The 21,324-nt window shown below is 38.2% G+C and overlaps 2 protein-coding genes across 2 annotated transcripts in view; one reads left to right on the top strand and one right to left on the bottom strand.

The window, feature by feature from the left end:
- Positions 1–21,324, top strand: part of LOC146450610 (uncharacterized) — a 109,498-nt gene that overhangs the window by 47,941 nt on the left and 40,233 nt on the right. The window lies entirely within an intron of this gene.
- LOC146450613 (chromatin-remodeling ATPase INO80-like) overlaps positions 1–21,324 on the bottom strand; it is a 40,403-nt gene that overhangs the window by 15,788 nt on the left and 3,291 nt on the right. The window contains exons 3-28 of the mRNA XM_085100190.1: positions 20,443–20,555; positions 19,622–19,689; positions 17,345–17,485; positions 16,471–16,582; positions 16,068–16,147; positions 14,273–14,398; positions 13,649–13,702; positions 11,860–11,958; positions 11,552–11,656; positions 10,956–11,037; positions 10,664–10,786; positions 9,583–9,650; positions 8,286–8,352; positions 7,311–7,411; positions 6,977–7,009; positions 6,535–6,615; positions 6,047–6,142; positions 5,675–5,734; positions 4,543–4,608; positions 3,816–3,901; positions 2,619–2,703; positions 2,424–2,541; positions 2,235–2,320; positions 1,624–1,788; positions 832–931; positions 65–98 (exon numbers count right to left, since the gene is read on the bottom strand). Of these exons, the coding sequence (XP_084956316.1) occupies positions 65–98; positions 832–931; positions 1,624–1,788; positions 2,235–2,320; positions 2,424–2,541; positions 2,619–2,703; positions 3,816–3,901; positions 4,543–4,608; positions 5,675–5,734; positions 6,047–6,142; positions 6,535–6,615; positions 6,977–7,009; positions 7,311–7,411; positions 8,286–8,352; positions 9,583–9,650; positions 10,664–10,786; positions 10,956–11,037; positions 11,552–11,656; positions 11,860–11,958; positions 13,649–13,702; positions 14,273–14,398; positions 16,068–16,147; positions 16,471–16,582; positions 17,345–17,485; positions 19,622–19,689; positions 20,443–20,555 (2,349 nt within the window). The remainder of the gene's footprint in view (positions 1–64; positions 99–831; positions 932–1,623; positions 1,789–2,234; positions 2,321–2,423; positions 2,542–2,618; positions 2,704–3,815; positions 3,902–4,542; positions 4,609–5,674; positions 5,735–6,046; positions 6,143–6,534; positions 6,616–6,976; positions 7,010–7,310; positions 7,412–8,285; positions 8,353–9,582; positions 9,651–10,663; positions 10,787–10,955; positions 11,038–11,551; positions 11,657–11,859; positions 11,959–13,648; positions 13,703–14,272; positions 14,399–16,067; positions 16,148–16,470; positions 16,583–17,344; positions 17,486–19,621; positions 19,690–20,442; positions 20,556–21,324) is intronic.

Here is a 21,324-nt window from a genome sequence, read left to right on the forward strand (position 1 = left end):
TTTCAATATGTCTGTACCACTTTTTTGCATCTCATGTATATGGCCGTTAGAGAATTGAACTTACTTGGTTCTACTTGGTGTTGAAGATTCCAAGATGCCTAAGAACAAAATGTAAAACCATTTGTGACATTTTTTTTTTTCACGTGTCTATGTGTAACAGACTCACTGAAACTGAAGACTGAAGGTTATGCGATAGTTAAACCAAAATGCTACTCTTTCCAGTAACACACATACAATATACATACAAAAAACACTTCATTCACAACTGCAATACTGGCCAGAATTTCTTGAATTACTTCGTAAAACCGTATTTCATGATTAGTTGGATTTGAAAATAAAACCAGCTTGAATAAGCTTACAACTTAAAACAGCTCATCCTAACAGTCTGGGGGCGTATAATGAGGACGCCATATTATGGAAGAACTGTTGTGCCTGAGATTAGGAGGGTTTAGATTTGAGACGCAGCTTTTCTTTGTGAGGGGTGGAGGGGGTAAGTTTGAAGCTACGGTTTTCGAGCCCCCCCCCCCCTTAAGTTTCGAAATGAACGTTACAGGGGGGGGGGGGCAAGTCTCAAAATGAACGTTACAAAGGGGGAGGGAGCAAGTCTCGAAATTAACGTTACAGAGGGGGAGTGGGCAAGTCTCGAAATGAACGTTACAGAGGGGGAGGGGGCAAGTCTCAAAATAAACGTTACAGAGGGGAAGAGGGAAGGCAAATCTCGAAATGAATGTTAGAAGACGGGGAAGGGGAAATGCAAGACTTCAGAATACAGTTCTGTGCAAGTGTCCCACGATTTCCAGCCAGGATTGTAAAACTGGGATATAGCTTTACCTTCTCTGTAGATCAGTTTGGGCAGATGGAATGAAGGAACCTCCACATGAATAGGGGAGCGAACATCTCTTCTCTCAAACAGTTCAGGATGGTTACAAACCTGCAAACATCAACGTAGGAAGAATTAATGTATTAATTTGAAAGTATTGTGGAACTGGTTTTTTATAGTGTAAACCAACGTAGTATTACACATCTCTCAAGGATGAAGGAATAAGTCAGTACACTCAAAGACATCCCCAGAGTATTTCTTTAAACACATTTTTTGTAACTTGCGTGTGGTGAAACAAATACCTCTTACTAAACGAGTTCGAGGTATGTACGTACTGTAAGTTATGGACCGAGATTTTTCAACGGGGAAGAACGAGGATCAGTAACTTACAGTACGGACCGAGAAAACGAGGTTAGTAAGATATTTATTATATCTTTGAGGTTAAAAGGGAAAGGAACAACTTTCAAATTTAATGGGCCGTACAGTGAAATATGGCCCAAAAAATTGACCAATCACGCCGCGCGTACTAAAGTCTGAGAGATGAAATAAAACCTCTTAAGTTTCATCCCTGGCATTTTTCAATGATTCTCATTACTTTTGAGCTAGAATTCAAGCCACATCAACGATGCAGGAAAAACAATTTTGGCAAAACGTCTGCAGATGGCATCAGCTATCCTCCTCTATATGTGTCAGCACTCTCGTTGACAATAAAAATTAGCCAGCGTGTGCTCAGGAAATTTGACAGATATTGGCCAAAACTTTTGAATTTGGTAACAAAACAGTTATGAATAACTCGATGTTACCTTTCTGAACTGCATCACCAGGTTCATAAGGCTACTGGTTGTCGCGTTAGTTGATGAAGAAGATGTTGATGTGTACACAAGGTCATCAATCGAGATTTTGTTTCTCACTGCTTGATAAAGCCGGCGTTGTCTTGTTGTCAGATGACACACAAGCTTTATCTCAATCTGAAAGAAAATGGAGAGGGGTATAGCTTCTAAAGAAACTTAGATGAAGGGCTAACATTTGAAACATCAACACTCAAACCTCTTTACAGTGACCAACACTGTTGATAAAATAAAACAACCACTATTATCAAGCGTAGTAGACTGTTCACAGTCCCCTATTTTTCCGTGGGATTTTTCGAGACTCGTAAGCCTCGATCGAACTCCTGCCATTTTGGTTTAACGGTGAAGGCAAACTGGGGAGAGTGTCTAAATAACTGGGTCCCCCTTGGTGGTTTAGACACTCTCCCCAGGTTGCGCTCATCTTTACAAACTGATGGTGGGAGTTCGACTGAAGTGTATGAGTCCCGAAAATCTCACGGAAAAATAGGGGACTGTGAACAGTCTACAAGAGGAGAAATAAATGGTTGATAAGAGGCAGTATTGGATAGTATGGTCTATGCTGATACCTTTTCTGAAAGTTCATTTTCTACGTCACGTTTTATTCTTCGCAACATAAAAGGCTTCAAGATCATGTGCAGTCTTGATAGCTGGTCTGGAAAAAAAAACACAAAAGGGCTTATTACATCGAAATAAAAAGATGAGTAGAATCCTAATGATTGGCATTATTTTGTTCACAGAAATAAATCATATTTTACCTTGGTCAATGGCAGACTTGTTTTCAGCATGATTTTCTATGTCTCTTGAGAACCACTCATTGAACTCTTCATGAGAATCAAAAAGAGTTGGCATGATAAAATGCAGTAATGCCCAGAGCTGTGAAAGGATACAAATGGAAAATAAGAGCCAACACTACCTAACAAAGTCAATCACCAAGCGTTAATGTTACAAACCTCTGCCATACTGTTTTGAATGGGTGTCCCTGTTAAAAGAAGTCTGTTTCTGCAGAGAAAGCCAAGGAGTATCTTCCAGCGCACACTGCATGAAAGAGAAAAAAATAATATTATCAATCCAAATGCACCACTTTGTAAGCTCGTTGAAGTGTTGGATTTACGTGATTGAGTACCGCAAAGTGCTTAGCCTCTCATGATAAGTTCACACTATACCCAACCAAAATATAACCCAGTTTCCTTAGCATGAAGCATCCAGCGCCGGGTTGTTCGAAAGTCGATTAACGTTAATCCTTGTAAATGGTTTGAACCCAGGAGTCATGTCATAAGTACGTAAATTATGATCATCCGGGTGAGTGTAGTCCTGAGAAGGACTGTTTGTGGTGACTTTGACTGACGTTTCGACAACCTGAGCGGAAGTCATCTTCAGAGTCAAGTGAATTGTGGAACGTCAGTAGGTGGAACCAGTGGTGGAACCTACTGACGTTCCACAATTCACTTGACTCTGAAGATGACTTCCGCTCAGGTTGTCGAAACGTCAGTCAAAGTCACCACAAACAGTCCTTCTCAGGACTACACTCACCCGGATGATCATAATTTACGTACTTATAACGTTAATCCACGATTAAAAGTAAATTGAGGTTTTCATCTCGCTCTTTAACAGTGGTTTTAAAGTCTTATTTGAAGCTAAAGGTAAAGAAAAGTCTAAGTCAAAACTGAGGGCCAAAAATCTTTTGGAAGAATCTTTGCCAATTAAAATGGGTTTAAAGGCTAATTTTAAGCTAAAGGTAAGGAGAAGTCTAAGTCAAAACTGAGGGTTGAAAATCTTTTGGAAGAACCTTTGTTGATAAGCAATAAAACTCGAGTCAAAGTTTGCATTAATCCAGGATTACCATGATCGGATTTTGAACAACTGGGGCCAGGAGTACTAGTCCATCAAGGATAACCAGCAAGACAATTTGGGGTAAAGTTTCAACACAAAAACGTAGAGACTAACATAGCTTCAAACCATTAGCCCTCCAGCGTAACAGTCTTCACCTCCCCAAACCCCTTATCACCTGCTAAAGGATCTGGACACAATGCAAAACATTGCAAATTGCAATCCACATTCTACTCTAGAAATATTGCATTCACTGATTCGGGGTTCGACACACGGGGCAACATTTGGAGATGACTGCAATGGTTGATAAAGGGAATTACCTGGAGCTGCTTTTTATTGCTTGCGCTTCATCCAGCACAAGATACTGCCACTTGATCCGCTGAAAATACCGCACATCTTGTACGACCTGACAATCAGAGAACCAAAATTAAAAAAAAGTCATGGACTTTTAGCAACAGGTAAACTTAAAGGGGCAGTGTCATGGAGATTTCTCTGCTATATTATTTGTCAAGGCAGCTTTTCTCTAACATCAAATTGCTCTCAGAGCACTGCTCAAGAAAAACAAACTACCCCTACCAGGGTTTTCAATAAGGATTGGAGTAGCAGGAGAATACTGTAAAGTAACAGGAGAATTATTATGAAAGGGCAAAGCTCTCACTGGAACCAAGCAAAATTTATCTGGAGAATTCTGTGTAGTAGCCGGAGAATTCTTCGATCTCCAATGCCTAATGAACACCCTACCTATATGAAAAAAATGGTCAATTTTTCAGGTTGCACTCCATTTCAATTCTGGCCAACAGCAACCAAAGATACAAACCATTAAAACTAGTTTCTGTGTACTACACGTAGTACTGAGCTCCAATATTTTAACTTTTTCATTGATACATAGAAATGTTTTTTGCCTGTTCAAAGTGACACTATAAAAAGGTGAAATTGGCCCTTTGAGATGGTTGCTATAAATGCAATTTAAGCAATTGTCATCGTACACACTGTGTCACAGCTGTACAGAGTAGCACTAGAAACCATTTCAAACAATGTTCCACTTACCAACTGATAGCTTGTAATAAGCACATGGAATGGAGCATTCTCATAGTCATTTATGTGTACTTGATTCTAAACAGAAGAATATCATGCAGTGACTAAGAATGATCATAACAAAGCTGCTTTCATTTTGAAATGGAAAATGTAGTTAATCACTTTTGCTTGTGATATAACAAAGTTTGGTCATTGTTGTTGTTGTTTATACTGTTTAGCTTAGTGTTAATAATGACTAGTTCACTAGCTTGAGTGGCAGAAACTGTAGTAATAGTCATAAGTGTTTCTGTACTAAAGCTCCTTCTAACAGTCAACCCAAAACAGATCAAAGGCTCCTGTGAGCCAACTCAAAAAAGCAAAAGAAAACGAAAAACGAAAAAAAATTTCCATTATCTTGAGAATTGAACCCGGGAACCATTGCTTCCAAGACAGCACACCAAGGCACTACACCACATGTGCACAACTACCGCAGGTGATTAATTTTTGTATTTACAAGTTATTTAGGGTGTCTAATTATCTGGCACCCATGGAGCTCAATTTGAACAGTCAAATGACTTCGGACTGCCAAAGAAGAATGTGCGAATGAGCAGGGAACACCCTCAGCCATTTCTCAATTGTATTTTCTCCTTCCATCTTGCACAAAATCCCTGTTGACTTGGACGACAATCTCGGCCTTGAACGGCTTTCAACGCGGTGCTTTAATCACCAAAATAAAAACGTATGTACATTGGTCGAATGTTCTTTAGGCTATTTCTTTTAATTTTGAACTCCAAAAAACTTGAATTTTTATAATAATCTTAGCTTGCTTTAGGTTCTCTCCTCCTTCAATTATTGAAGGAGGAGAGAACCTAAAGCAAGCCGTGAGAGTACACCACATTTGAAAGTTTCACGACCAGCGACTGAGTGACATTTCCCCAACATAATGATAGCTCATTCATTGTGCATGCGCACATTCACGAGTTAAAAATGGCAAAAGAAAAAAGCCTTTAAAAGTGACCTACACTGTACTTTGTTTGAAAAGAGCACAGTGAGAGGAAATGTCAAAGCAAGATATGACATTAATAATGTACTGTACAGTGTATCTGGCTCGGCACAACGATGTACTAACAGCAATAATATTACCTTGAACTGACAGTAAAAATACCTGATTCCAGTACTTTCTAAGAGACTTCCTGTCACCCTGATTCCCCCAGTAAGGCAACACCTGGAAACAAAAAGAGACTGTTATAAAATAATGGAAGGATATTTATTCAACAGAAAGGGGGAATAGTGATAGACTTTGAATTACCTATCAACAGAGAAGAGCATGTGCTGGGCTGTTTTAAAGGGAAGATAATCCAAACGGTCATGATCATAATTTGACTAACAAATTTAAAACTTACAACTATGTTGTTCAATCATTGCAACCTTGAATATGCACTGTAATGATAAATAATATCTATTGCTTGCAACAAGACAGTATGATGTAAGCTAAGATTCATGCCAAGGTTGTGTCATGCAGTAGGGCTATACACACCTTAAACAATGGCACAAACCGGCTGACTTCTTGTTGCCAGTTGTGCAGTGTGGATGCAGGTGCAACCACCAGGAATGGACCCCAGATGTTATGAGTCTGTAACAAGAAAACGTTGCAGTCATCATCATCGTTCCCTTTAATGTATCAACTGTTACATAGGGCTTAAACAGAAACAATGCAATACTATATCCCAACCAGATAATTACTTGGGTGATAGCTACAAGTAGAAATCTGGTTTTGTCATCGATGTTGCAAGTCTGTTTTCTTGCACAATGTCATCATGTAATCTCAGTATACTAGCTCATGTGCTTGTGCACAAGGCTATCATAGTGCTAGGGAGTCAGTATTTGTCCATTATGACTCTGCATTTAATCATACCAAAGTACCTGAAACATTTCGACTCCAACCTCTAATTCCAACAGAAATACCCAATCGCAAAATAGGCTGAGAAATTGCTCAGCAATCGTCGTTTTTACTTAAAAACACACCTCTGCTAAATAAGAGAGGAAGGCAATGGACTGCACAGTCTTTCCCAAACCCATCTCATCAGCTAAAATACCATTGATTCCCTGCAAGACAAAAATAAAATAAGTTTAACTGATGAAATATGTGGCACACAAAGTGACCACTCATTATAAACTGTGACCAGGTTTCTTCTTCAGGAACAATAGCGCAGTGAGAAGTTTGATAAGGAAAACAAAATAAACTGAGGGCACATATTGTCAGTTTGAAATTTGCATTTTACACCACTAAGACAATCTTGGATTCATTCTATAAATACAAGAGCAAAATTATTTGTTTCTCTCAATTGCAAGGTATTGTATCTTGGTCTTGGTTTGGAATGTAGTGTTTTCAGTCATTTGTGCTCCTCTACTCACAGAAGGACAAACTTGAAAAGTGAACAAGCAATAACCAACAAGTCTCCATTACCTGTTCATAGAGATTGATCAGCCAATTCATTCCCTGGAAGATAATAAAATGCATGAGCATGACCAGCAATAACATGAATCCAAGGGAAGTTATCAAACCAGCACCCACTGCACAGGCACAATGACATTGGCCTAGTTATACAAGGTCTAACCTGGACATGGTTTAAGACAATCAACAGACCAATGTATCTGTTTACTGTATAAGTGGGTCAATAATATTACTCAAGTAAATAAACATGTCTAGTCATTGTTATATGCCTGGTATGGTTTACAGTACACAACCTTTGGCTGTTTGGGTTAGGCAGATGCTCTTTCCAAGAGCACTCAAAATGTACCTTTAACTGATATGACTTGAGTTCTCCTTCGAAGACATTCGGTTGTGGGTGAGCTTGTTCCATGTTCATTGTGGGATTAGCCAAGCTGTAACTCTGGTCAACTGAACAAAAGCATAAAAAAATATATCACTACAACTTAATAATGAAGCAAAATGCAGTCCAAGGATGATGTGATAACTACAATGGACAAGAGTAAGACAACGTGCCCAAGAAAACAAAATTAACAACCAGTTGGCATACATCCCTCCTGGGAATTTAATCCTCCCCCCCTCCCTGATTTCAAAGGCATGCCACAGACAAATGGGCAGGGGGGGGGGGGGGGGCTGCCTAACAAAAATGATGGGGTTAATTGTTGCAACTTCTTGGAAAACTCTCTAAAAGTAAAAAGGTACCAGAATTTTGATTGTGTGGGAGGTTCAAATTCATTTTAAGCCCTAACAATAAATATTAGGTGGCTGACAAATGTCACATTTGTCATTGACAATTTTGCCCAATACCCTAAAAGGTACTGCACTAACTCTATAGCCGGCTATTTTAGATTTTTTAGATTTTAGTGCCCTTGGCATTAAAAATCCACAAATTTGCCACCCCCTCCCCCATCCGAGGCCCCAAAGCCACATGGCTAGTTGACAATGAATTCGTCATGAGGTCATTACGAGCCACATTATTAATAATTATTCATAGCCAAGAAATGTGTCTTGAAACTTCAAGAAAGGCAAACCAAGCCCCAGTTGTTCAAAGGCGGGACAACTTTATCCTGTGGATAAGTCACTATCCGACAGTTTCAATCTGTGAAAAGATTTCAGTATTTCCTCTTGTAGAAGCGAATATGCACACTCTAACCACAGTTAAGTTTGGGAGTGTAAGAAAACCTTGGACAACGTTTAACGTGAAGTATATTTAGACCCTGAATAGTGCCTTATCCAGCGGATAAAGTTATCCGGCCTTTGAACAACTGGAGCCAGGCTATCTTACAAAATGCTTGTGACATCGGAAGCTTTTTCCCTGTTTCTTGTTGGTAGCCACTGTCAAACTCTCTAGTCTGTAATGAAAATAAAGAAATGTTTCAGTGACAGCCCAACTGTGTATCACTGGTTGCATCTAGCCAGTGGTAAAATTAAATGAAGTTTTGAAGTCCTCATTTTCAAAATGATACAAAAAATGTAGAGAAAATATTTAAGTGTGGGCTTGAAATCATGTCTTGAGAATGCAAACACATTGTTTGATATTAAAGTAAGAGAAGTGGTCAAAACTACTATACTCGAACAGGACCCAACAAACCACAAAATAGATGGTGGTCCCTGCCTGCACTTCCCCAACCCCCGCCCCTCTTCCTCAACCTCAAAAGATGGTGTCTTTATTGCATAGCCACCCCTCTATCCATCAGCAGTAAAACATGACAATGAGATTCAAACGTCACTTTTCTTGTTTACCTAGCAATGCTGACTCTTGCTAGCTGAATATTTGTGTCAACTCAAATTTTAAAGCCAATAAAATTTTGTCAGTCATGTTCATGAGATAGGTGGTGTCTTCGATAACCCCTTACCCCAGACATGGTGGGTCCTCTTCGAACAAACTTGCTACGATCAGTTCTCAGTCATGTTCCTGAGATAGGTGGGGACTTCAATAACGCCCCTTCCTCAGACAAGGTGGATCTGTTGTGACCAGTAACCTACAGCTAATTTCCCTTTGGAATGTTTTTCCACAAAGATTCCTGGAAGTAGTTCTCAAAAATGACATTGTAAACTATCATCCACCTCCAATAAAAATGCAGTTAAATGGAACTGGTCACATTTCATTAGGCACTTTGTGGCCCGGGGGGAGGGGGGGGGTACTCCCTTATATGGGTTATATAGGTATGTGCAGCGCCAAAGGGTATGGTTTTTCAGCCGCTTTGGTCATAAACAGGGTATCTATTTTAGCCATTTTGCCGCCATTTTGTTAATAAATTTTGCACTCTAGTCTTGAATTCGTTTTTTTTTTTTTTTTTTTGAAGAAGCTACTTCTTCATCATGATGTTTACAGCAACTGTGTACGTGCCGCAACGGCTTGTCATGCGCTCTGGTCACGCGCTAGATTCCAGGGGTTCTTGAACTGGTTATAAATAGGGTATCAAATTTTTGCTCAGGTCATAAATAGGGTAGGGAAAATCGCAGATTTTGGTCATAAATAGGGTAAGGGTTTTGGGAAACGGGCCGCACACCCCTATCCAATTTTTTTGGGAGTACCCCCCCCCCCCCGGGCTTTGTGGTCACGTTCAGTTACAACATACCCGAGCTTCTTGATCGTCAAATGCTCTCTGGGCATTTAATAAAGCTTGTGATTTCATTTCATCAGCGTCTGCATTAAAAGACCATTGCACTGTAAGTAATTTTGTCATAGAGGATAAACCATGGTTAACCCGGATGAACATGTTAAAAGCCTCTTTGAAGAAACAAGAAAGACAACTGCGAACAGCAAGAAGCTCTTCTCATCAATCATTGTATTTAACAACAAAGTATCCAACACACATTTATCTAGAAGCCCAGGACAAACAACATTGCAAGTTTATAATAGTTCAAACCCATGTTCTTCCTTAGCCTCAAACTATCATTATACACTTAATGTATGGTCCTGAGGGAAACAGTTAGTTTTGTTTTCCTGAGAGTCCTGATGTTTCCCTCGACGATCAGAACTCTCGGGAAAACAAAACTAACTAGTTTCCAGAGGGACCATGCAATTAACTGTTTTATTATGTATTTAGACTTTCCCTTCAACAGTCACAGCAAAACAAACAAACAAACAAACAAACAAACAACTGAGAGGGCACAACTGTAGAATTGTATCCCGGTCGGGATACATTTGTATTTGATCAGGGGCATGTGACCAAGAATCAACCAATCACTGTGGTCGTTTTGTGAAGTGAAAGTCTAGGTATAAAACAACAAATAATGTTCTTGGTGAGTCTTGGGCACTCACCTGCAAACACTTTCTTTAGAACCCTAACATGAGTTGTACCACTCACTCTTGTACATTCACTTATTTTCATGCACTCTTAGCGACTAATCTTCCTTCGAAGAGTTTGGACTCTCATCAAGCCCTCCGATGATTCTCAGTCTTGATTAGCAAAGGCATTAAACTACTACATACATGTAAGGTACATGTGCTGTAGTTTAAAATGAATTTCAGGTTAAAATGATTTGAACTTACAGTAGTTTGATTTTTGTTCTCCTTTGTCTCCTTATCATTATCATATTTTGGAAACAAAGAAAGTAAAATTCAAACTAGGTTGAAGTTATTTTAACCTGAAATTCATTTTAAAACTACAAAACATGTACTGTAACTCTTAATAAGATGGTGTGCATCTTTCTTACCATAAGTATCAGCATTCTCCATGTCTATCAACACTCCTCCTTGTACTGTCTTCACGTTTTGTTTAGCAGATGGTTCATCTAACTTCCTCAGAATCTCTTGAGTGCCGTCATCAGGCTGTGCACCTGGAAGTCATTTTGCAAGAAAAAGAGAAGCTTTCACTGTGCCACCTTATCTTGCTTTACCTCAATGTTCGTGAAGAATGACTGACTCATTCAAATGAATCTTGCAAACTATATGACAATTTAACATCCACTGTCAAGTTAGTTGGTTAGTGGAAAAAAACAAACTTACCCTTTAACTTTTTACTCATGAAATGAGCGTACAACTCAGTCTGTGTGATTAAGAAATTCAGTTTACGCTGCTGTCTTCGCACCTAAACGATTGAGGAAAGACCACTCATCAGCTTCCGGAACAAAACTACTAACATTGCTAGTGCTTGTTGTTATCTGAGTCAAGGCTGCATTTAAAAGTGTTGTAGATTTCTTTACTTTGTTGTTCTATTGTTGAAAAAATCAAATTATTAATTTAAGCCTGTCACAGGCATCCAGATAGTGTGGAGTGGTGTGAAAAAAAAAAATTGTGCAGGCAAAGAAACAAGACTGGCGGAAGAGGCAAAAGGACGCCTATACCAGATTCTGGTATACCCTCTGACAAGGATCACGAGTTTTATGGCCCTGAGATGGTTCAGAATGATATAAAAGAGAGAAGGAAGCAGAAAGAAGGGAGAGGGAAGGGAAGGAAAAAACTAGGCAACCTTGTGTTTATATTGGCAACTTTGGCGATTCACACCACACCCTCAAAGAAGTATGACTTGAGTGGGCTCGTCTTCAAAAATCTGGGTAGATATGCATGGACAGCTTTGAATATAATTATCCATAGTTTTTCACCTCTCTAAACTCATCGTCCAGCTTCCGTTGTTCCATGGCTTCTTTTTCTGCTCTTTTCCTGTGTTCTTTCTCTACTTTTTCATATTTCTTCCAGTAAACCAACATCTGACCAAAAAATTAAAAGTATGAACATCGGATTGTATGAATGACTAAAATTTTAAACTACCATGATAAGCAAGAATGACAGAAAGAAAGAAAACATTTTCTCATCAACCAGACTTCAACTTGGTCCTGCTTAGACCTTGAAAGCATGTTGCTAAATTTAGCCGTTTACTACCCACATGTACCTACACTCAATTCATACAAACCTCTCTAGAAAGCCTTCTAGCTTTTGGAGCAGTTTGTTGAGTGACCTTCTGAGACCGCTGAGCTTCCTTGCGCATCTCTTTCTGGCACAGCTGAGCAAGCTACAAGATGAAATCAAAACCTTATTAATCAAAGCACATTTAACGTGGTTCCCTGGGTACTTTATAAATTGAAAAATAAATAAAACAAATGGGAATTTCAGGGGCACATCTACTGAGTGGCCCTTCATTGTCCACTATTTCTAGGTTGTCAGAATCTGAATATGGAAATGTTGGTTTTTTAGAGGGAGTTAAACTGGAGTATCTGGACAAAACCCCCTGAGCAGGGACAAGAACCAACAACAAACACATCCAACATTTAGTATCAACTCCGGGAATTGAACCTGGGCCATGTTGGTGAGAGGTGAGTGCTCTCACCACTGCACCATCCATGTTCCCCCCAAGGGCACTTGCCACTTCCACATTCCATCTCTGAGAGTTGGCTGGCCAGACCAGTCGTATTTGTAGCGATGGAAACATTAAATAATGGTTCAGCTTTGTTAACAATTACCCTACCAGTGCACAGAGAGTACTATCAATCATTTGTGGCTACAGATGGCTTGGATGGGTATGGATTGCAACTTGAAAAATTTGGCAATTTTTTCAAGTTTGTTCTGGGTATTTTAGAGAAACTACTAAAAGCTGATTATAGTTAGCTTCATTCTTCCTCAGAGAACTCACTTAATAATTTTTTCCTAGTGATCTACGAGAAATTTTATGTTAGAGAAAAGGTTCTTTGTCAAACATTTGAGCAGTTATCACCACAATACAGAGAAATCACCATGACAGCGCCCCTTTAAATATGAGCACTAGTTCTTTAAATTCCTTCAAAATGCACATACCACTTCAGAATGTGCACTTTTTGAAGAATTTTCGGAATTTAAAGCCCTTTGAAATGGAAGAGCTCCATGCACAAAACAAGTCTGGCAGTCTAATTCCGACAAAATACAAAATAATGGAGACTGCCCCTAGTCAGAGAAAAAACGGTGTTGCATACAAAGTGTAAATGATAAACAACAACTACGGGAAGTTAAAGGGCTATGTTTGAGACTGTGAATGAAGCATTATCTGCCACAATTTGATCAGGGTATTATTTCAGTGGTATTGTATTCAAATTTGGCAATTTTAGGAGTCTAAAGAACAGAAGGTTGCCTAAGTGAAAAATTGGCTAATTTAAAAGTGACTCAAAGGAGTTTTGGTAGGTGTCATTAAAGGGGAAGTGTCGTGAGGTTTTTTTACCTCTTTTATTAAAAAATGGTGAAATAAAAACTTTACTTGGTTACGAAATAATTCCAGAACAACGAGAGGAAAGAAATCAACTCAATTCTTGAAAGGAACAACTTGTGATCTGTTCCAGTACACTATGGAGACAACTATGTGAGAACTTGCAAAACGTTAGCCTAACATTTTTCAAGTTTCAATCCATTCCGACCTAATCTGTCTCTGCACTGGTGTGATAATTAATTTTTTTATAACAAGACTAGATAATTATTATTTTTTTGTTTCTGTTGACAAACAGTCAAACATTTTTGGGTTTTGAAATGACATCAAATTTATGTGATACTTCCCCTTTAATACATGTACATTCAAAACATCACTGTACTCAAACAATTTAAGCTGAACAACTGTCCCTGGCTTTTGGCTAAGGGTGGAGGGGGATTTGAACAAACCAAAAGGCTTCACATGTAGCTTTACATTTTCCATTTCATGCTAACTCTGTCTCCTGAATATGTACAGATCCTTCCTAACTTACCTTTTTACAGTTGGCGAGCATGTTGTTCCTGGCAGAGGACTTTTGCCTATGTGCCTTTAACAAAAAAATAATGATGATGATGGGATATGTGCATGGGGTTTTTCCTGGTTGGTGGGAATTGGGGATGATCTTGCCTTGGTGAGAAAATGGCTCACTTCAAAGGGACTCAGAAGAGTTCTTGTGAGTATCATTAATTACATTTATTTAAAACATTACTGCCCTCAAATGTTTGAAGCTGAACAACTGTAAGGCATTTCTCTACTGAAGGGTAAGACATTAGAGTGGCTTTTGGCCAAGGATGGAGGGGGCATTTGGACAAACAAAAAATCTTCAAAAGTTCAAATCCCCAAGAGTTGCCTGGAGAGAACGAGGATGCAATGAAGTTTTGCCTTGCTCTGCTTAACAAATCAATGGCAGTTTTAAGGTGCAGACCATAGAAAACTGCCATTGATTTGTTTTTTGACAATAAAATGGAAAAAGTATGAGCAGACTTGGCTTTATTTTCTGTTGAGAAAGCGTGCCTGTTACATCCGACGCCATATTTTTATTGTCCGTACTCTTATAGATAATAGCTACAAGCTAATCAGCATGCAAGAATTTTGACAGTTATTGTAAAAAACATACTCTTGGTATTTCCTTCCTGACTATTAAGGCCCATAACTTCCTCCTCTTGGCATCTGCTTCCTTGCGTCGAATCAGCGTTTTCTTGATTATTCTCTCCTCCAAAGTCAGCTGTCGCTGATCATCATCCTACAGTTGACAAACAAAACATATCTTGAGTTGTTTTGTTTTTCAACAGGATTTTCATCATATCTGAGGTTAGAAAGCCCAAAAAATTTTCTGTCTTTTGATTGAGTGATATAGCTAAGAGATTGTATCTATTAAACAGAAGGAAGACCCTGACAGTTATTCATGCAACTGAAGCGTAGTAAATAACTGAGGGTCTTTCTTCTATTTAATCTTTCGCCTGCAGTTAAAATATACATATATATATATATATATATGTTTCACATAATATTATTCGTATTCATTTATTCATCCTTCGTGGGTATATTACGAACTCACAATAATTATGACCAGCTCCCACTTGGCTTGATAGCTCAGTTGGTAGGGCACTGCACTAACATCAAAGAGGTCATGGTCATTGAATACTGTTCAAGCCTGAACTTTTGAAGGTTTTTTTTTTGGAAACTGTACAAAGTTGCGTAAAATAACTATGACGGTCTTTTTTCTACTTAATCTTTCATCCACAGTTCAAATAATTTCATATGTTTAATATATTCATATTCATAAGGTTGTATCTACCAGCAAGGTTCACAAGATTTCATTAAAACACCACGTCAGGTCTTTGCTTTGGGTGAAATTTCAGTGGAAGCCAAGGGTGATTTCAAAGGTGTAAAATCCAAGAGACCCTGGCACTGATTGATCATGAATCCTTGTCAGTTTGCTATGCAATAGAGCCATGAATACCCCAGAAATAAGTTTCTTTATTTCGCAACTTTTGCATAAACCTCAAAGCAATCTGGCAAGACTGTAGCGACGGTATAATGCTGTTTAAAAACAGAATTATTTTTCAACAAACAAAATAAAGAGCAAGTCAATCTTTTGGTTGTATTGCTAACACAATTGTGGAGTTGATTATGAATAAGATGCATGTAAACTACGGCAGGGAAAACATGTTCTAGTTGGGTGCAAACATGACCTGTTTTGGCGCCAAACATTCAAAGTTTGGAGTAGGTGGCTGTTGCTGACTTGATTTGTGTTTGCTCAACAAAATATTCTTTGCAAGCATTTTTAGATGTTAAGAATGCTTTCTGAGAAAAATGAAATAAGCTTATGAGTGGAACACGCTGATCTGGCACGACAGTTTGGTTAACGGCTGTCAAACTTCAAATGCCACAAAACAAGTCATGTCTGGCACCCTATTAGAACAATTTTTTTTTTGTCTTGTGTCCATGCTTAGATGCAACCAACGGTACTAGTTAGGAAGGCCATAGGTTCAACTCCTATTGGAGCACTTAGACTTTCTTTTTCTGAGTATGCCTGTGTCACTCAATGAAAAAGACCTCAGTCTATCTTTTATTCAACAGCCTTAAACATGACCTAATATGTTCATTTGTCAGTATTAATTTTGTCAAGAAGTAAAATATGATTTTAAATGCCATACAAAGAGTCATAACAATGCAGAGAGAAAAGACAAAATAGAGACTCTATGAACTTGCTAGTATACTGAGAAAAGCCAGTCACGGTTCTCATCAATGATGATGGACAAACAGCAATCAAACCCCAATAATGTGCATAGTCTAGAGAGCTTCCATTTTTATTTGTCTATAAGCCAAGCTTGACTTTGAGCCGAGACCTTAACCCTGAGCGTCGCGCTGATGGACTAAAGCTTCCCAGAATCAATCCCAAGACTTACCAGATCATCTCCATTTTTCTTTTTCTTCTTGACTTTCAACTTATCTTTTTCTTTCTTGTCCTTGGGAAGTTTAACCTTACCTGTGGAAAAAAAGACAAGTCATACATTCTCTGCTCCAGTCAGGAGTGAAGAAACAAACAACACTTTTGGCACTCATTGTAAACAATGGCCAACTCAGAAAACAGCTGCAGCACTGTCTGAAAGTTGTTATGAAGGTTTTACAGAGAACTTGCAGGTGAAAGGTCTTCCCTCGTCATTCTAGGAAAGATGATCTTGCTGCTGGGCAAGCAACCTTTTGTAGTCAATTGCCCAACAGGCAAGCCATCCTCCAATTACAGAAATAGAAAGAGGACCAATACAAAGGCTGACAAATACTGTATTGAGAGCTTCACACATTACACACCATCCTTAAGCCTTTTTCTTTTCAGCTTCTTGGATCCAGCCTGTTTCTGATGCTCGTAGTACTTGTCCTGATTTGAAAGAAAGCTGGCACTATAATGCTGGTACCTCGAAAGCTGAAAAAAGGCAAACGGATGAAAAGAATAAGGAAAAACAACTGGAACAACAATGTCCAACAGGACACTCTCAATCAATACCTAATTCTCACCTTATAGAAAAGTGACAGAGCTTAGACAACATTCATGACAAAACTAAACATAGCAGTTGACCATAGTAAAATGCAGTAAATGTACACTGTACAAGGTGTGTATATATAGGGGGAAGGGGGGGGGGGGGGGGAGAGTAAGGAGCAGATCCCAACCTTCTGTAACAAGAATTTTTCTTAGTGCCTGAAATTTTTTATGGATTTGGATGGATTGCTTTAATTCGAGTCTGGAAATCCTTTACTGAATTGCAATGATACAGTTTCCTTCATTTGCCTTTTACAGTGGTATTCCACACAAGATTCTGAAATTTCACTTAAATTTCTCTGTCTTAAAAAAATTGAGCTCTGTTGATATATTAAGGACGGTCCCTCCCTTTGCTATTGTGCATAATTATGTTCTGCGCATCTCAGGATGATCGGAGAACCTCTGGTATCAGACCTTAAGGTCGCTGCCTGGTAATTCAAAGGTATTTTTGTGTATTAGCATTAAAAAATAATAATGCACTGAAGGCTCAGACAGAAGTATTAATTGTGGCCTCTTTGAGCTCCACCTGGCAAATTTAAAAAACGCCTTTCTCTACTACAAAAAATTTAAATACACTACAACACTGTCTTTACTGCAGTCAATTCTCTATTAATTTTTGAAGACTTGTTGTAGAGGAAAACAGCTTACATCTTTGTCAATGTAGTACATCTGTTGAGCAACTTTCTGTTGCTTGTGTAACCAGAGCATTTCCTGCACATCTTCCTCGGTCAACGGCACCTCATCATCCTCATCACACGAGGAGTCTGAACTGTCACTCAGAAGCACCTCCTGTTAACAAAACGAAAGTATACTTTCAAACAAAAAAGTTTCGTTTTCAGGATTGAAAATTTATATTAAGATACGAGCTTTCGATTCCATCGGAATCTTTGTCAAGTGGTGTATTAGCATGATCGTAATAATTATTATATCAAGCATAAGATCAAAAATAAGAGTATAGCAATTTCATATTTCTTTTTCTTCATATGTTCACTTATTTTCTTTTCTTTCTTTTTTTTTTTTTCAATGTTTGTATGGCTCACTGACAAATTGTATATAGATTTCTGTAAATTGTAATTAATTCTTATAAATTAGTCTTCTCACTACCTGCCTAGATTAGCTCTAGCTACTTGCGGGTTAGTGTTGTCCTTAATTGTATATTAACATTTTTGAATAAACTTGACTTTGACTTTGGTGTAGGACTTATAAGGGATAACATAACTTTCGTCTATATATATACATGTACGCTAGAAAGACCTCCTCTTCAGCTGTTTAAATTCCCTCTACATTTTTTTCTTTCATTTAGTTTATTTAGCTATTTATTTATTTATTTCTTATATAATTATCTATCTTTTGGCTCCTTTTCGTCTATTTAATGTATGTGTAATATTGTAAGCACTGTTAATATTACTAGTGAAGTGAGATATTGTAAGATATTGTAAGTATTGTGAGTAGTGCAAGTATTATTAGTAAATTGTACGTACATGTATAGCATGATTGTACGCAGTTAGTATAGTAAGTATTGTAACTTTTTAAGTGTTGTAAGCAGTGTGTAGTATTGTAAATACTGTATTGTGTGTCTAAGGCTAATAAAAATCTAAAAAAAAATACTTATAAGGGATGTCATATGTAGCAAATTGCCATATTTTCAAGAATGATAGCTTTTACTTGTTTCAAAAGGAGACAATAATTCAGAGGGGCGACCATTCAAAGGTAAGCTTTTCATTAAGGTTCTTCAAAACAGGGACAATTACAGTCAACTCTCGTCTTGCGGACACCTTGCTATTACGGACACCCCGATAATACGGACAGCAGCTAAATCCCCAGCAAAAATAAATTACAGACGTTTGACTGAAATAAATTCTTGCCACATGTATTAAGGACTCTCACTATGAAGGACACTAACTTGCAGTCCCGAAGGTGTCCACAATAAAGGGAGTTGACTGCATTAGTTCTTATTAATAATAAGTACTGCTATTCGAATCGATGGATGGATGAATGTCAATTAAATAGCTGTTGTGGTTCAAAGTTTATTTTGGTTTAAAAAATTTCAAACCAGTTTGATTTTTATTTCTCTTTGTCTCAGATTATGGCAATGATAGTGCACAACAAAAAAGAAAAATTAAACTGGTTTGAAATATTTTAAACCAAGAAAAAAATTAAACCACAACATAGCCAATAATGGAATTCTGCATCATTAAAACAAAAGTACAAACTACACCTTTGTTTTTTCATTTCATGGCCAAGATTAAAAATTAATTTACCATCTTTCTCCCTTTATTACAAAAAGCAAGTCTGTTGTTAAGGGCTGTAACCTGTAAGAGCTGTTACAGCTAATACCCTTGAAAGAAACATGATGGTATGGGTGATAAGGTGATTTTACTCAAAAAGAAGCAAGAGAGTTATGACTTTGAAGCTCATGCCCAATACAATATGTGGCTGAAAACCAAATGATGGCCCTGAAAAGGATTCACTCTTCTGACATTACTGATCCTAGCAGCATGTAGAACGTTTAGCATGTGAGCTTCCCCGTAATTCAGTTGTTTGGTGCAGGGATGGCGCAGTGGTGAGAGCACTCACCACCCACCGATGTGGCCCGGGTTTGAGTCCCAGAGTTGATGCCATATGTTGATTGAGTTTGTAGTTGGTTCTTGCCCCTGCTCAAAGGATTTTGTTGCATTACGGTTTTCCTCCCCCTACAAAAGCCAACATTTCCAAATTCCAATTTGACCTGGAACAGCAGTCATCTTTGAACAAGTTCCTAGAGAGCTTTTTGGTACTCCGTGGCTAAACAAATTACATTTACAATTCACATGGACTGCTTGGGTATGACCTCTGTCTGGGATTCAGACAAAAAGAACTGCAGTTTTCTTACATTTGAATAGATTAATTTTACAAAAGCAGAACACAACAGATCGCTAACATTACCTTCAACCACCGTCTGTCTTTCTTCACCTTGCTAAAGTTGTACAATCTTGTTTTGTCAATTCTAAGCTCTGGATAATACAAAAAGAAACATAACTGATTACTCCAACATCTCCTTTAAAGCTGGGGGGGGGGGGGGGGGTAAAGCAAATTATGGGTCATCACCAAAATATGATCATGTGCTTCACAAGTGTACGCAATAAAAGTCTAATTGTTACATGGGCACGATTTCTGTTTTTAAAACAAAACAAAGTGGAAAGCAGGACATAAAACATTGGATCAACATTTCCTGAAGGAATTCAAGGCCACACGCAAAACTCCAGTGAATCTGAGCTGAAACAACAAAAAGCGATTTGAAATGCACCATAGGTCGGTTATGTACCAAGCTCTTCAATAATATTTTTTTTTTACTTGTCCCCTTGTGCCAATCTTCCATAATATTACAATCTATTTTTTTTTTTATAATAATTATTAAAAAATAGATTCTTCAATAATATTACAATCTATTTTTTAATAATTATTATAATGCCACAACTTGAATTGCCAATGATGCCCAAGTTAATTGCATTAGGTACAGCACATGAAATATATATATGTCAACCAGAACCAAGGCTCTAGTGAATAGACTGTCATCACTCGGCAGCCACGTTGAGTCTCAGGGGAATAAAAAGCTTTGTTTTCGCGCAGCAAGCCTTGGCCAGACGCGAATTCAGTGTGAGGCTTGCCATGCAAAAACAAAGCTTTTTATTTTCCCGAGACTAAACATGGCCACTGAGTGATAAGGGTCTATTCAGAACAAGATTAAAAGACATTTTTTAACCTACCATCACGACTCAATGATCCATTTAGAGTCAATCCATTGCTGCTTCCGTTTACAAGCCCCTCTCCTTTAGCAAGCAGTTCTGTTTCAGTGTCACTAAATTCACTCTCATCCTCACTACAAAAACCAAAGATAAAAAATCAGATCCACTGCTTGAACAAACTTGCAAATAGCCATTCATACAGTCAGGGTCAGAACTATTGTAGTTTCCCAACCACCATTGCAAAAAGAACCCTACCTCATCACTTTCTTTATGCCTGCTCAAATGCTATCACAATTTCAGAAATCATTTTTATGCAAGGCTTCAACATCACTATTTTACAGGGGTGCTTAAGGACAGTGCCTACTAATACAGATGTATTATTGTGCAGTTTATGACAATGCGGGAAAAGTAGATCATAGAATGGGCTACTGGAATCCAGAAAGAAAACTGGGGTTTGTTGGGCATCTTTTAAAGACAATTAAGCAACAATAAAATTTATTAAAATTGTAAATGGTTTGAACCCAGGAGTCATGTCATAAGTACGTAAATTATGATCATCCGGGTGAGTGTAGTCCTGAGAAGGACTGTTTGTGGTGACTTTGATTGACGTTTCGACAACCTGAGCGGAAGTCATCTTCAGAGTCAAGTGAATTGTGGAACGTCAGTAGGTGGTATATATACGTCTCTGGTTGTTAACCTGATTGGTCAACGAAGTCCAGATGTTATTGGTCGTTTGTCAGTAAGCCGTGATGTTATTGGCTGTGAAGACTGTAAAAAGTGATTGGTGCGTTTCGATCCGTCTTTTGTTAGTCAAAAAGTCCGTGGGTCTATTGTTAGTAAAATGTCTATTGTTTGCTTGTTTCGTTGTTATTGTCAATAAGTCGTTTGTATGGTGCAGGTAGT

This window comes from Pavona decussata, unplaced genomic scaffold, assembly GCF_977016875.1.
Source record: "Pavona decussata unplaced genomic scaffold, jaPavDecu1.1 SCAFFOLD_438, whole genome shotgun sequence".
NCBI lineage: Eukaryota > Metazoa > Cnidaria > Anthozoa > Scleractinia > Agariciidae > Pavona > Pavona decussata.